The 17,082-nt window shown below is 35.1% G+C and overlaps 1 protein-coding gene across 2 annotated transcripts in view; it reads left to right on the forward strand.

Annotated features, from left to right (window-relative positions):
- SMC5 (structural maintenance of chromosomes 5) overlaps positions 1-17,082 on the forward strand; it is an 85,303-nt gene that overhangs the window by 31,996 nt on the left and 36,225 nt on the right. For both annotated transcript variants that reach the window (XM_017543446.2, XM_017543447.2), the window contains exons 9-11: positions 7,923-8,178; positions 10,266-10,420; positions 15,177-15,290. In XM_017543446.2, the coding sequence (XP_017398935.1) occupies positions 7,923-8,178; positions 10,266-10,420; positions 15,177-15,290 (525 nt within the window). The remainder of the gene's footprint in view (positions 1-7,922; positions 8,179-10,265; positions 10,421-15,176; positions 15,291-17,082) is intronic.

Below are 17,082 nucleotides of genomic sequence, written 5' to 3' on the forward strand. Positions count from 1 at the left end.
TTTTTTTCCTGAGATGGAGTTTTGCTCTTGTTGCCCAGGCTGGAGTGCAATGGTGTGATCTTGGCTCACTGCAACCTCTGCCTCTTGGGTTCAAGTGATTCTCCTGCCTCAGGCTCCTAAGTAGCTGGGATTACAGGCACCCACCACCACACCTGGCTAATTTTTTTTATTTTTAGTAGAGATGGCGTTTCACCATGTTGGCCAGGTTTACTGCAATTTCCGCCTCCTGGGTTCAAGCAGTTTTCCTGCCTCAGCCTCCTGAATATCTGGGATTACAGGCGCCCACCACCACACCCACCTATTTTTTCTGTTTGTAGTAGAGATGGGGTTTCACCATGTTGGCGAGGCTGTTCTGGAACTCCTGACCTCAGGTGATCCACCCACCTCAGCCTCCCAAAATGCTGGGATTACAGGCATGAGCCACCACACCTGGCCATCTGCTTATTTTTCTTGATTGTTTTTTTCTTTTTGTTCCTCATGCTGGACAATCTCAATCAACCTATCTTCAAGTACACTTACTCTTTCTTCTGCCTATTTGGATTTGCTGTTAAGAGTCTCTGATCTTTTATTTTAGTTCTGCATTTTTCAACTGTAGAAAAAACTCTAGATTTTTCTAGTTAGCTCTTTTTTTGTAATTTCTATGCTTCTGTTGATATTTTGTATTCAGTGAGACACTGTTCTCTTCCTTTAGTTTTTTTGACATGGTTTCTTTTAATTTATTGAACATATTTAAAATAGCTGTTTTAATGCTTTTCCTCTTTAGAAAAAAAGTACGTGCAGCTCACTGCCAGCACTCATTTAATTTTACATAAACACACTCTTTGAGGCTTAAGCAAATCTGACCAGTTTTCAATGTGAAAATAAAATGTAAAAACTGTTCTTGGAGTTATTTTTCAAAAGAACTGACATCATAATCTTCTGAATCATTACAATCATCTATTTTGGAATAATTGGATTCATCAAATGAACATTTGGCCAACAACTGTTCTAGAATGATGTTAACATCATGCATAGGAATGCTATATTACTAAAAACCAAATGCTGTAAATAGAATGATTGATGTCTTTTGTTTCCAAAGTCAGTATACTAGAACGATGTGAAAATAATAAAAGCAAGATATTTTGTGTCAAAGTTACCTTGAGGTAAATGCTGCAGCCGCAAGCACCACCAGCAGATACTCTCAGGACAAATGGGAAAAGGGTTATAAGTCTTATAAGTCCATTTCTATTGACTGCTGTTTTCCTGAGTATGGGCCATACTTTCTCACGTCTTTCAATGTGTTTTTGTTGAAACTGAACAGTTTAAGTTACATACTCTAGCAACTCTGGAAGTCAATCCCGTTCCATTCTCCAGGGCTTGATGTTGCTGTTTCACTGAGTACGTTGTTGGTGTTTGTTTGCTTAGTGACTTTCCTAGTTCTGTAAGGTCTGTATCCTTGGTCATATGTGGCTACCGAAGTGACTGCTAGGTTAGTTTAGTGGTTAGCTAGTGACTGAATACATATTTCCTTAAATGCCTGAAACCCATATGTTTCCCAGTCTTTGTTGAGGATCTCTGTATGTATGTTGGGTCATGCCTTCAACATTCAGCCAGGCAGTATTCACACTTTACTGAGATTCAATCATTTTTCTTGAATAAATGCTCCTAAGATTGTTGAAAACTTTGGTTAACTCTGTCTCAATCTTCACTTCCTATTTGCACATATCAAAGTGAAACAGAGGTGAAAACGTAGGGTCTTTTTAGGTCTTTCTGGAGCATGTACACAGCCATGGGCATGCACACAGTCCTAATGCATATGACTTTCTAGAATCACTGGAGCTTCTAAAACCTCATATGGTTTGGGGAGAAGATCATTCCCCAGTTTTTTCTTTTAAGATTTTTGGTTAGCTTATTGTTTGCTGTAACTTTTAATCTGCTTTAGGCAGCTGTGATATTAAACAGTTGTTTCTGATTGTTTTTGACAAATGCATCCAAGGAAAAGGCTGTTTTGCAGTGGTGAGCTATGAGTCAGGTCAAATACAGACAAGCCTTATACAAGTAAGTTTTCCCAGGAAACTGCCAGTTAGATCAGATAATGACATTTCTCTGAGAATGAGGATTTATTAGGTTGTTGCAAAAGTACTTGCATTTTTTTTTTGCCAGGTTGGTGCAAAAGTAATTGCATTTTTTTGCCATTAGAAAAGAGCTCCAAACCTGTTCATATCTCTCCAGCAGCTGCTAGACTGCAGGTTTTCACTGTGATTGTTGGCTATTGCTTTTTAAGAATACCACATGAATGGAACAAGGGGTTTAGGAATGAAGCAAGTTCAGAATTCTACAGAGCTTGCTATTTTTACTGAGATTCAGCCATTTTGTTTTTTTAATAAGATCTTCCCACATTTTTACAAGCATTTGGGTAAATTCCAGAGTTCTGAAAGAGTTAATTTTGACAATTTTTGTCAGTGTCCTCATTGCTTTTATTGAGGAGATGTCTGGAGTTTCTTCACCATTCTGATGACATCAAAATCTTCTCTATATCTACAGAAAAATGTTGCTGGGATTTTAATAGAAATGTCACTAAACATTTGGGAAAAATTGAAATCTTTACTATGTTGAGTCTTCTGATTTATGAACATGGTATGTCTCTCTTTATTTAGATTTTTTATTTCTTTCATCAGCATTATGTAGTTTTAGCAACAGGTCCTTTGTGTGTTTTGTTAGATTTATACCTCTGACTTAGTTTTGTTTTTTTCTTCTTTGGTAAATATTTTGGGACTATGTACATAGGCAGTCATGTCAGCTACAAATAGGGACAGCTTTATTTCTTCCTTTCTGATTTGTATGCGTTTAGTTTTCTTGCCTTATTGCATTGGCTAGAACTTCAGCACTCTGTTGAATAAGAGTGGTGAACACTGAAATCCTCACATTATTCCTGATCTTAGGAGGAAAGCATTCAGTTTTTCATTATTCAGTATGTAGTAATAGCAGCAGGTTTTAAAAATATATATATATGCTTTGTCAGGTTCAGAAAAATTTTATGCATATTTCTGTGTTTCTGAGAATTTTTATGATGAGTACATATTCCGTTTTGTCAAATGCTTTTCTCTATTGATGGCTGTTAATAAGTGATGGATTATATTGACTGATTTTTGACTAGCAAATCAGTTTTGCATCGCTAAAATAAACCCCACTTGGTTGTGGTGTCTAAGTGTATAATTCTTTTTACATATTGCTGAATTCTGTGTTAAAGGATTTTTGTGTCTGTGTTCATGAGTGATATTGTTTTATAGTCTTCTTTTTGTATTCTCTGCTTGCTTTTGGTATTAGGATAACTAGCTTCATAAAATGAATTGGGAAGTGATCCCTCCTCTTCTGCTTTCTGAAGGAGATTGTACAGATTTGGTGTTTATATACTTTGAACATTTTGTATAATTCTCAAGTGAAATTCTCTGGGCTTAGAGATTTCTTTTTGGAGGAGTTTTGAAATTATGTTTTCAACTTCATTAATAGCTATAGGACTAGTCAAATATCTGTTTCATATTAGGTGAATTGTGATAGTTGTGTTTCTTGAGGAATTGGTCCTCTTGTCTAAGTTGTCAAATTCATGTATGTATAAATTCTCTTATCCTTTGATATGTATAGAATCTGTAGTGATACCCCTATTTCATTCTGGATACTGGCAATTTTTATCCCTCCCTCCTTTTGTTAAGTTAATCTTGCCAAAGGTTTGCTAATTTTATTGATTTTTTTTCAGAGGCAGCAGTTTTTTTTATTGATTTTTCTCTCTGTTTCCAGTTTTTTTGATGTGCATTCTTATCTTTATTATTCTCTTTCTTCTGCTTGATGTAGATTTGCTCATTTTTTCATAGATTCTTGAAGTGGAAGCATAGATTATTCATTACATACTTTTCTTCTTATGTATGCACTTAGCGTTATACATTTTCCTGTCATCACTGCATTAGCTGTGCCCCAAAAATTCTGATATATTTTTATCTTCATTCAGTTTATTGTATTTTTCTTTTTATTTTTCTTGAGATCACACAATTTGTTTATTCACTAATTTGGTATTAGACATTTTGACTGTTTCTAGTTTTTGGGCTACTACCAGTAGAGCTGCCTATTCTTCTACCACTTTTTATATGGACGTATGCTTTTATTTCTCTTGGATAATTTCCTAGGAGTAGAATATCATAAGTGCATTCACCTTTTTAAGGAATTGCCAACCTGTTTTCCAGAATTTGGGTAATTTAATTGTAATTAATAAAAGTTGACTTGTGATGGCTTCGAATTTTTGTTTTTAATGGTCCTTCATGAGAAATTACACCTTACGGTGTAATTTGAGAAACACTGCTCTGGAGTAGCCTCGGAGGAGTGAGATTTAGGTAGCTACTGGGACTCCCCTTACATTGCATAAGGTAAAGCAGAATGAGTAAGGATGTAGGTAAAGTGATAAATTTAAAAGCAAGAGAAGAAGGGAGTACTCTAATCATAACTTCTGTTAATGGAATATGAGGCAAGATCATTAGCTGAGTAAGCAGAGGGAAGGCAGCAATAAAGGATTGAAGAAGGAACAAAAGGTATTAACTTGTCTCAGAAAGAAAGCACAAGTTTATTGAAAAAGTGTTACAGGTTTATGTTTTAATTTTGGGTGCCTGTTTAAGTTTTGTGGCCATAGATTTAAAGTGAGACCAGTTTTTGAGGGTTTCTTTCATTAGTTCAGTTGCTTAGATATGGATAGTTACAAGGTATGTAGATAAGTTTAATTGGAACTGGGGTTTTTCCTGGCCTGTGTGACATAAGAAGGAAGGTCAAGGGATCTTTGCAAGGGAGTGGTTATAGTGTTGCATTGTTGAATCCCAGCTGATTAAGGAAAGAAATGAAGGGATTGTGAAAAGGTAGTGGGTTTAGTGGATTGCACAGCCTGGTGGAGTCAAAGGATAGTGGAAGAAAAGGAAATGGTGATCAAAGAATAGGATTATAGAAATAATGTTTTTCAGAAGTGGTATGATTTGGGGAGCTTTATGATCTATAACATAACCCTCCTCGGCCCCCTTTTTCTGTCTAGTAGGCAGATGGCTGAGGAGAGGTTAAGGAAAAGATGATTGAAGTTGAAGAAGTAAGGGAACACAGAGGCCAAAGAGTTAGATTGATTTTCCATAAATATGTTGAAGTCACATGATGACAGGCATAATGATGGAGAAAGGAAGACAATGAATCAGGTGCCAAAGTCATCCCTGAATGGATGTGCTTAGGGAGGATTTTCAGGGAGCTGGTTAACATAGCAACAAGGGTAACGGGTGACAAAGTCTGATATCATGGTCTTTAGAGGAACCAAAGTGGGCCTCAATTAAAGGAAAAAGGAGTACAGTGGGGATTAATGAGGACACCCTCCTCACCTCTGTGTCCTGAAATAATGGTTTATGGCAGGAAAAGGTCACTGCTTGAGAGGGATCTAGGGAGAACAAGTGTCTTCTAGAAATAGCCAAGTTTCCACTAGAACAAGAAAAGGGAACATTCAGAGAAATTGCAGATATAGAGCAGTATGGGGACAGTATCCTAGTGAAGGTGAGTGATCTAAGAAGTTTAGACCTACTTTACCCGAGCTAAACATGGGTATTAGTCGTGGTAGGACTAATGGGATTAGTCATGGTAATTTCTTGGATGAAGGTGACAAATGAGTTAGTGTTCAGAAAACTTAACTGAAAGGTAAGGGATCATAGGGCTGCTTTTCAGTTTTTCAGGTCAGTATCAGACAAAGACCTTCTCTTGATACAACTTTATATGGTAGGCCAGTGATTTTCAGTAGTTTGGTGGTCTCTGTTTTGCTGGGATTGCAAAGGTTCTGTTTGTTAAATTTCTTGTCCCTTTTTCATGAACTTGGACATCCTCATGTGTTTAGTGATTCTTAATTCTATATTGTCATCTGTGATATGCCCATTTATTTTCCTGAATCCCTTGGACTTCCTATTATCTACTTTCTTTTAGGCCTGTTGAACGTTGTTAATGTTCGGTGACAGACACATATCTTAATTTTTTCAGATATATTTTCTCTTGCTTCTATATGTTTGGTTATAGTAGAGAAGATTTGGGGATATGTGCATTTTGTTACTGCCAAAGCTGAATTTTTAGAAAGAAAAAATCAGTACCCACATTTCAACAGAAGATAGGATAAAATGTGGATATCCATATCACAGGACATGATGCACAAGATGTTAAAATCCCATTTTGTCAGAACATGAGGGAAAATGAGAAACTGCTATCAATGTATTTTTAGTGATGCCATTTAGTAAAAAGAATATATATTCTACAGGAGATATAGGTAGGCATTAAAATGTAATAGTTTACTGAGGCAGGCAGGTCACTTGAGGCCAGGAGTTTGAGACCAGCCTGGCCAACATGGTAAAAACCCAGCTCTACTAAAAATACAAAAATTAGCCGGTCGTGGTGGTATACGCCTGTGGTCCCAGCTACTTGGGAGGCTGAGGCACAAGAATCATTTGAACCCAGGTTGCAGTGAACCAAAATCGCACCATTGCACTCCAACCTGGGCTATAGAGCGAGACTCTGTCTCAAAAAAAAAAGTAAAAGTTTAAGGACATTAAGATTATAAGTTATTTTTATTAGTTATAAGTGTCTGTATTTTCCATAATGAATACATTATAACTTTTATAATGAGGAAAGAGAGGGAGTAAATCTGACTTGGAAATAAAGCCAGCTAATGTACATATTATGTGATGTGTTAAATTTATCTATTTTAATACAAAACTCTAATTGTAAAAAATAAATTGGATGTATAAATATATATTGTTTATATGTGTGTGTCTTAAAGAAAATATTAACTCTGTCTTAGGTAGACCATGGTTTTGATAAAAATTTCATTGACATCAAGTGGCAACTTACATAGCTGGTTTTAAAAACAATTTACTTTGAATATGTGAAGAAATGTAAGCATATAGATTGATAATTAAAATCTCACAGTATTAATCTGAAGTATTGGTAGAAAATATTTCCACTGGAAGAAAATAGTTTATTTCTGTTTCAAATTACATGTTGAGTATCTCTTATTCAAAATACTTGGGACCAGAAGTGTTTGGATTTCAGATATTTTCAGAGTTTGGAATGTTTGCATATACATAATGAGATATCTTGAGAATACGACCCAAGTCTAAACACGAAATTCATTTATGTTTCATATACACCTTATACACATAGTCTGAAGGTAATTTTAAATGATGTTTTTAATAATTTTGTGTATGAACCAAAGTTTGTATTTGTTGAACTGTCAGGAAATAAAGGTGTCAGTATCTCAGCCACCCATGTGGATGATCTGTGGTTGATGACATCACCACCATTCCTGACTCTGAATTTATATGCTACTCATAAACAATCATTTTTAAATAGTTACGCATAAATACTTAACAGTACAAAGTGACATACAACTAATACAATGAAAAAATATGCGTTCTGGGTAACTTGTGTTATGTCAGCACTAAAAAAATTTCAGATTTTGGAGAATTCTGGATTTGTGATTTTTGGATTAGGGATATTCAACCTGTAACAGAGTGACTTGTAATCTTTATTATTTATGGAAACTGTATCACATATGCCACATGACTGTTTTAATTTTGGTCTTACTCCCTGTAAATACTTAGAAATCTGTTTGGTTTTTTAAGTATTTTGTTTATTTAGGAGATATTCAATGAGTGCTAATTATATACTGACCACCACTTAAAGTATTTGAGATACATTAGTGAATGTGTAAAACAAAGATACAGATAGTCTGGTAAAACTGGTAATGTGCTAGTCTAATTCTCACAGGGCACCTTTTAGTGAGGAAAACACCTATGTTAGTTAGATTGTTTGTATTTTAAAAACTGTATTACTGTGAAAGTCTTATCAGCAGAAAAACAATCTCAAGTACTAACCTGCTTTTGTTTTATTAGATTGAAGAACTTCAGCAGGCTTTAACAGTAAAGCAAAATGAAGAGCATGACCGACAGAGGAGAATAAGTAATACCCGCAAAATGATAGAGGATTTACAAAACGAACTGAAGACCACAGAAAACTGCGAGAATCTTCAGCCCCAGATTGATGCCATTACAAATGATCTGAGACGGATTCAGGATGAAAAGGCATTATGTGAAGGCGAGATAATTGATAAGCGAAGAGAGAGGGAAACTCTAGAGAAGGAGAAAAAGAGTAAGTTTTCATAAAGTTAGAATGAAATGTTTATAAAATGGAGATATATTTCTGTTGATGGGCTGCTTTCTTCCCATGGTAATTGTTTCTATAAAATGTTCAAGTTGCCTTGTTGAGGAAGCTCAACTCAGTTCTTCCAACTTCATACCCTAATTACCCACATCTATTGTGTACTGTAATTTGCCATGATAACTGACCACTGTCTTCTGTCAGATTATAGCAGTTGATTTAATTCTCTATAAATGCTTAGCTTTATTTTCTTTACAAAGTCACTATTACTTGTATCAAATTTAAGCTCTTTATTCCCTAACCTTCATAACCTTCTGTTAGCTTAGTTCCTTGAAACCTGTCCAATTTCAGCTTTGGTTTTCTTTTTTGTAGACCATGTGAATTGATCTTTAGTATTTTTTGGATAGGGATTTTATATTCTGTCTGCTCACTGTATATGACTAAAATCAGAAAAATAAAATTATGTGTTTATCAAAGTACTAGATGTGTATGGCCAAAAAAAAAAAAACAAAAAACTAGAAGGGTGGCACAACCCCCCCCCCTTTTTTTTTTTTTTAACCTCCAGAGCCAATCAAGAATAAGCACTTTTAATTCTTTTAGCAGATATTTTTCTTTTCTTTTTTTTTTTTCCTGAGATGAAGCCTCCCTCTGTTGCCCAGGCTGGAGTGCAATGGTACGATCTCGGCTCACGGCAACCTCCGCCTCAGCTGGGTTCAAGCAATTCTCCTGCCTCAGCCTCCCGAGTAGCTGAGATTATAGGCGTGCGCTACCACACTCAGCTAATTTTTTATTTTTAGTAGAGACGGGGTTTCACCATATTGGACAGGCTGGTCTTGAACTCCTGACCTCAGGTGATCCGCCCTCCTCGGCCTCCCAATGTGCTGGGATTACAGGTGTAAGCCACCACGCCCGGCCAGCAGATATTTTTCTAGTAGTCTTTCATATATATTTATCATATTCTTATTTCACTATTGCTTGATTAATCAACTTTAGACATTATCTTTTCGTATTTACTCTAGATGTAGATTTTACCTTAGACCTCCCTATTATAATTCTTCAAATAAGATTATTAATATTGATTTTTATTATTATAAATAATATACATATCTTTTTTTGGTCATTTAACAATTGTCAATATTGCTTGACTCTACACTTAGTAAGCTCTGAATACTTGTATTCCTCCCATCCTTGCTTGTTACTTTCCTCCCTTCTCACATTCTAAATTCTCTCATTTATACTCTGGTTTTTATATTTGCAAGGCTGAAGATATTTGTATTTGTGTTTTATGTGCTCTATTTATGGGTTAATTCAAGAAGTTTAGAAATACTAAGTATTGTTTATTAAACTTGTTTATAGCTGAACCAAGTAGTGCATTATAATTAAATTTCTCTTCATTGATAGCTTTTAAAAGGCTTTTTTCTTTTAATTTGCTTTAGCATTTCCTTAAATTGAAGGCGAAAAAAAAAGCTGTCTTATCAGGCATTCTCTTGAATTCCATAGCCTTCTGTCCTTCTCCTTCCATCTAAGTTGGTTCTTCTTGAGGCCTTCATGGTTATCATTTGTAATTTCTCTCATGCCTTTTCCGTGTTATAAACCTATTCCCAAATTCCATGTCTCATTTTCTTACATCATGCCCTTATTTTGTTGGAGTACATTTTCAGGTAACCTCAAGAAGAGATATTTGGGAATTAATTTCAGAGTCTTTGCACCCTTGAAAATATCCTTATTTCATCATCCCCCACTTTTTTTAGTTTTGTTGTATATACAATTCTAGGATGAAAATACTAATTTTGAGGGCCTATTGCCATTTGTCTTCTGATAAGAAATCTAGTGTTTTGTTTTTCTTATGGGGGTTTTTTTTTTTTTTGGTAGGTTAAAGTTTCAGGATCATATTTTTCCCAGGTGTTTGGACATTTTAGAATGATTTATTCAGGTCACGTCTTTTTCACTGTGTGGAGTACTTCCTGAGTAGTGTTTGTAACCTTTAGATCTAGGGTATTCTTTTGTATTATTATTAGTTTATTTCACTATTTAAAATTTTCAGAGAAATAAGACTTTGTTTTGTTTTCCAATTTTAGGTGTGGATGATCATATTGTACGTTTTGACAATCTTATGAATCAGAAGGAAGATAAGTTAAGACAGAGATTTCGTGACACATATGATGCCGTTTTATGGCTAAGAAATAACAGAGACAAATTTAAACAAAGAGTCTGTGAACCCATAATGCTCACGGTAAGAAACTGTTCATGTTGGTAGTATTTATTATTGTAATCATTATAGATTTTTGTTTTAAGACTTTTTAGTCCCAGTAATACCCTGGTTTTACATAATCAGACTTGTGGGATCTGGCATACTGCTGAATCCATGCATGGGCTTTTTAAAGGTCCCCTAATCAATGAGGGTAATAACTGTCATAAAACCTGTGCTTTTTTTCTAGAAAGAGGTATAAAATGGCAACTTACTGACTTAGAATCATGTAGAAAATTAGTTTGGTTAATGGTTTCTTCTGGCACTTGTTATTAGATTATAACAGGCATTCGATTAAAACCTGCCAAAGATGTAGAAAACTGCTGTAAATATGTTGATTAAAGGAACAAATCTAAGAGGATAGGCAAGAAAATCACTTGCTACAAAGGAAGGGCATTCTGAGGATTTTGAAAATGAAAACATTACTTTATTGACATCATAAAATATTTGATAGCTTTTATTGATTGCAGGTCATCAAGAATAGGTGAAGCTGTACTCAGTAAATCATCTAGTGAAGTGTGGCCATGGATTTACTAAGATGATTGCCATCTACACTATTAAAAATAGTAAGTTTGGCCACATAAAAGGATGAAAGAGTAAAAAATTAACATTCTTTGATAATGATACGGCAGACCGAGCAAACTTAAAACTTACCCTAAAATTACATAAGGATTCTTTTTGCTAGTTTTGTTTTTCTTTAGAAAAGAATAGATCCTTGCAGGATTCATGAAGCATTCTATTATCTGTAACTCATGTCTGTGTTATTCTTTATTGAAAATTATTTTATATAGTTTCCAATTTTTATATCTTAGATTAGCAAAATTAATATTCATAACATTCTCTTATTCAGGTATGTGTTATTAGAATATTTTTGCTAGATCAAGAAGAGAAGATGCAGACATTATTTTGATTAGTCTGATAAGGATTGAACAGAAGTATAAGAAAAAATATGTGACCCTTATAAAAGTTATAATGCAGGTGTCATTGTTAACGTTTTTACTAAAATGCCAGTGTCAAAATAATACTAAAGAACTGTGTTAGATTTGTCTCCTCTTGTCATTTGATTTTCTAACAGTAGCATATTTCACCAACTCAGATTACTAGTTGGCGTATGCTTCTGTTTTAAATTACATTGGAATCTTTGAGATAAGGAGATATAGCCTGCATTTTTACCCTTTTTAAACTAATCTTTCACCTTTCCTGCCACTTCCTACATTCATATCTTCCACATAGTTTACTAACCTTTCTAGGTCTAATTGAAATGCCACTACGGTCATACACAAGTGAGCAACATGCAAACTTAAAATTTTGGTCATATAAATGGTCATTTAGCAATCTATGTCTTATGATTTATTTCCAACAATTCCAATCTAGATTGTAGAAGCGTACAAAGATTTATTTACGTATGTGCTCTACACAGTAATGTTTATGATAGCAGAATGATGGAGCAAAAAAAGAAAATTTATGAAGATACTGATTGGTTCAGTAAATTACCTTATATCCTTTTAATGGAATACTATGGAGCCCTTAAAATGTTACTGTTGGTCTCCATTTACTTATGTTTTGATTTGCTAAATTTATTTTTATATAAGTTGTGAAATAAGATGTACGGAAAAATTTCATTTAAAAAATCATAAAACAGAAAGCGGCCATCAACCACCAGATCATCACAGAGTGCTGCATCTCCTGTACCTGCCTGTCTCTGTCTTGCTACTTTGATTGTGATGATATGACTGTTAAGTTCTTTGGAGAACTTTGACAAATACTTTCTTCATTGATGTCATGAAGAGAGGGAGCATCCCAAGAAACTGGAACCTGCAGAGCCAACAAGGTGTCTAAATCTTCCTTAAGGGACAGGCATGATCACAGCTCACACCTGTAATCCAGCACTTTGGGAGGCCAAGGTGGGTGGATTACCTAAGGTCAGGAGTTCAAGACCAGCCTGGCTAACATGGTGAAACCTCATCTCTACTTAAAATATAAAAATTAGCTGCGTATGGTGGCATGCACCTGAAGTCCCAGCTACTTGGGAGGCTGAGGCAGGGGAATTGCTTGAACTGGGAGGTGGAGTTTGCAGTGATCCGAGATCACCCCACTGCACTCCAGCTTGGATAACAGAACGAGATTCCATCTTAAAAAAAAAAAATAAATAAGGAAATAAACAAATCTTCCTTAAGGGTATCAGGGAAACCTCCAAACTGTGAATGCAACAGAGTGTGTGTTGCACTTGGAAAAAAATGTAAATAAGTCACTACTGGAACCACATTTGGCCAGTGACCAAAATGACCCCTACTTGTGTGACTTCCTTCAGACTCATTACCTGTTGAGCAGGTGAAGTCGATCAAAGAATTGAAATGCCATGTAAACCCATTTATACAAGCTGGGAGCCTTCGAATCTGACATGGCAGAGTATTTCTGATATAAACACCTTGGGGCCAGGAGTGGTGGCTCATGCCTATAATTCCAATACTTTGGGAATTGCTGAGGCAGGAGGATCACTTGAGTCCAGGGGTTTGATACCAGCCTAGGCAACATAGTGAAATCCTGTTTCTACAAAAAAAAATTTTTAATTAGCTGGTCATGGTGGCATGCACCTGTAGTCCTACCAACTCAGGATGCTGAGGTGAGAGGATTGCTTGAGCCTGGGAGGTTGAGGCTGCAGTGAACCATGATAACACCACTGCACTCAGCCTGGGCAACACAGAGTGAGACCCTGTCTCAAAAAAACCCCCCAAAAAACCCTGGGAGAATGTCATCATGAGAGCTAAGTCCTCGACTGGCTTATATATAATTATATATATATTTTTTAAATGATGACTTTCTGTGGTAATTTTGGGGTTACTTTTACCTTTTCTATAAGTTATAGTAAATATCCACATACATTTTCTTTTAGTCCTATCATTTCTTCCAATAATGTAATTTAGTATCTGCCCCTCTACCCAAAAAAAAATTGTGAAACAATAGACTCAGTGTTTATAGTGTTTATGCCTGGATGATGGTTTCATGTGGTTTTAATTTTTTTGTGTGTGTATCTGTTTTCTCATTTTTCTATACCGATTGATATTCTGTAATTTAAAATAGAGAGGAATATTGGCCAACATTTATGTAACAAGAACTGTGCTGTTATTTTAATTGTATTGTCTCTTAATCCACATTTAGTTCTATGAGGTATAAACTGTTTTACTCTATCTTACAGATGAAAGTAATGAAAGCTTTCTGAGATTTAAATAGTATATGAGCAAGATCAAGCATATGATTTGAAAGGACATCTGTCTGACTTCAGAGCCCTAGCTCTTAGCTAGTTTGCTTTGTAATAGATTATAGTACATAAATACCTCTCCTTTCATTATTTTTTCAAGAAAGCTGATTCCCATGTTTTGGAAATTATCAGTCTCTCCTCTAAAATTCCATAGACAGTACTTTTTATATTTATACACTTCTGTTAATGGGAGTTTTATCATGCTCTGCTTTGAACATACTTATTCATGTACAATAGATTATATACTTCCTGAAGTAGCTTTTTCCCTAACCTATCTTAATGTTTTCCATAACGTTGAGCCTCACATGCAGGATTGTCTAATTCATATTTTTACTTTATCTTACTTTTTAGAGACAGTTTCACTCTGTCGCCCAGGATGGAGTGCAGTGTCACAATCATACCATACTGTAGCCTCAAACTCCTGGGCTTAAGCAATCTTCCCACCTGTCTCCCTGAGTAGCACCATCACACCTGGCTAATTTTTTTTATTTTTGTTTTTTGTAGCGACAGGGTCTCACTTTGTTTCCCAGGCTGCTCTCGAACTTCTGGTTTCAAGCATTATCTTCCCGTCTTGGCCTCCCAAAGTGTTGGGGTTATCAGTGCTACCATGCTTGGCCCAGTTAATGTTTTTAAAATAGATCTATACAGTAGTCGGGAATGGTGGCTCACACCTGTAATCCTGGCACTTTGGGAGGCCATGGTGTGTGGATCATTGAATGTCAGGAGTTCAAGACTAGCCTGGCCAACGTGATGAAACCCTGTCTCTACTAAAAATATAAAAATTAGCTGGGCGTGATGACAGATGCCTGTAGTCGCAGCTACTTGGGAGGCTGTGGCGTGAGAATTGCTTGAACCCAGGAGGCAGAGGTTGCAGTGAGCTGAGATCGTGCCACTGTACTCCAGCCTCAGTGACAGAGACTCTGTCTCAAAATATAAAAAATTAAAAAATTAAGTAAAATAGATCAATAAGATTATGTTCTGCTGATGCAAACTTCAGATTTCTCTTGAAGGCAGCAATAGTTTCAATTAAGCCATAGTGGGTTTTTTTCCATTAGTTTTTAAAGTTTTATTCACTTCTTTGTGTTTTGGTACCTATCAGTTATTCCATCTATGAAATTCTCTTGAAGATTAAGAAAAATATGAAAAGTTTAGGGAAAAATAAGAAATGTTTACACTCAAGTCACAACCTGATACTGAAATATTTTCAATGAAGTGACTAGAAAGGAACTAAAGTTATTTCTTAGGTAGTATAAAAATCAATATGCATCAAGTACTGTTCAAATCTTGGCTTTTTTTTTTTTAACTATGTACTGTATTGGTTGTTTCTGGGTAATGGATTAGATGTTTTAAAATAACTCTTTGATTCCAGGCTGTTCTTCCCTTTTCTCAAGTATTACAATCTAATTAAATAAATCCAATTTTAATATAAACATGTTTTAATAATCAGTTGGGTTTCATGAAATTCTGCTTTTGTTTGTTTAGATAAATATGAAAGATAATAAAAATGCCAAATATATTGAAAATCATATACCATCAAATGACTTGAGAGCCTTTGTATTTGAAAGTCAAGAAGATATGGAGGTTTTCCTCAAAGAGGCAAGTACTAACCAATGTAACACTTTGATTCACTTATCACTTATCTTTTAGTGCTTGAAGTTTTAACTTCACTACAGCAAAAAGTGACAGCTAATTTTACCACCAGTTCACTCTCATGCAAAGTCACTCAGTTTTGTTCATTTATTTCCTATTTATGGCATTGTGGGGCAATTTATTTACTTTGTTAAAGGAAACCAGCGCATAATATTCCATTTGTAACATATTTTGAAATTATCATTTGAAATTAATATAAAGAGTAATTCTATCATGTTTTAAGGGAAAAAAACATAATGATGGACCTTTGGTCTTGGACATCCTTGCTTTGAAAATGTATTGGAATCAACTCAGTTTTCCTTTGAAAGGAAAATCAGTACGATGTTGCTTATTAATATAAATAAAACTTCTTTAAAAAGAATGAGAACCCTGTATATAGCTAGAGAAAAGCCAATGTCCAAGAATCTAACCACTGAAAGACAATATGGCTTAGTAGTTAAAAATGTATACTTTGTAGCTGGGCTGCCAGGATTTGAAATCTGGCTTTATTTCCAACTTGGGCAAGTTGCCTAAGTGTTTTTTGTCTATAAAACGGAGGGTAGCATTATCTACTTCAAAAGATGGTTGTAAGGATTAAGTCAGTTAATAAATGTAAAGGTGCTTATAACAGTGCTTATTAGCTATTATTTTTGTTATATACCTACATAGCATGTAGTATAATATTGTTAGCTACATATGATATTCTTAAATATATGGTTAGCTATATGTTGTATTGTCTGGAAGACTTACTCCCTTTGCATATGTCTTCTATTTCTTTAAAAAGCTAATAAAGGTTAGGTTTAGATTTTTTCGTGTATGCCTTGTTTAAACAACTTTGTTAATTGGTCTAAGTGAGGAGAGGATTCTGAATCAGCTCAAGTGGTCCTCTGTTTCTCTGGTACACAAGTACTTGGAAGGAATCTTGACTTTTGCTTTGGCTCTTATATTGCCCTACTTCTGGTTTGGGAGTTGGCAAGGTATATGAACATAAAGGTGACTGGATAAAAAGGTTGGAGGTATAAAATTATAAAATGGACCCAAAAAGTTAAAAATTTGTGTATGTTGGAACTATTTAAGACTAACCAGTGATTCATCCATTTGATGTCAGAGCTCGGTTGCTTTGCTTAGGTTACATGTCTTTAAGACATGATACGTGGGGTAAAGGGCATGCAGTCAGGTGTAATTAAATGATTTCTATTTAGCAAATGGCCAGCCTAGACTGTACGAAGTACTTTTCCTTGTGTCAAAAACTCCCTCTGCCTCTGCACTGAGGATTTAAACCATATGTTGATGATACAATATAGATTCCTAGTAATTTGACCTGTATTCTTTTTTCTTGTGTTGTAACAACTTTCCATAACTGCTCATCAGATAGAACCAGAACTTTCTTCAGTATCTATGACTTTTTGTGTGTGTATTTTAAGCTTTAAAATTTATTCTATATAACCTTCTCCTGTAATTGTATCTATTAGAGTATCATTTCCCATCCTTCAGTAACTTACAAATCTTCACAGTTTTTGCCATTTCTGCATACTATCATGTGCAACCATCATAATTTTTGCCAAATCTGAGTACTACCTACGGTATTATTTCTTGTTTCTCTTTCAGTCACCTCACTTTTTTTGTTACTCAAACAAAATCTTCTAAAAGGAAATACATTATTACAAAGTTAGAAAATGAGTAATAGGCCAGGTATGGTAGCTCATGCCTCTAATCCCAGCACTTTGGGTGGCTGAGGTGGGTGGATCACCTGAGATCA

Source organism: Cebus imitator, unplaced genomic scaffold, assembly GCF_001604975.1.
Source record: "Cebus imitator isolate Cc_AM_T3 unplaced genomic scaffold, Cebus_imitator-1.0 Scaffold155, whole genome shotgun sequence".
NCBI classification, from domain to species: Eukaryota; Metazoa; Chordata; class Mammalia; order Primates; family Cebidae; genus Cebus; species Cebus imitator.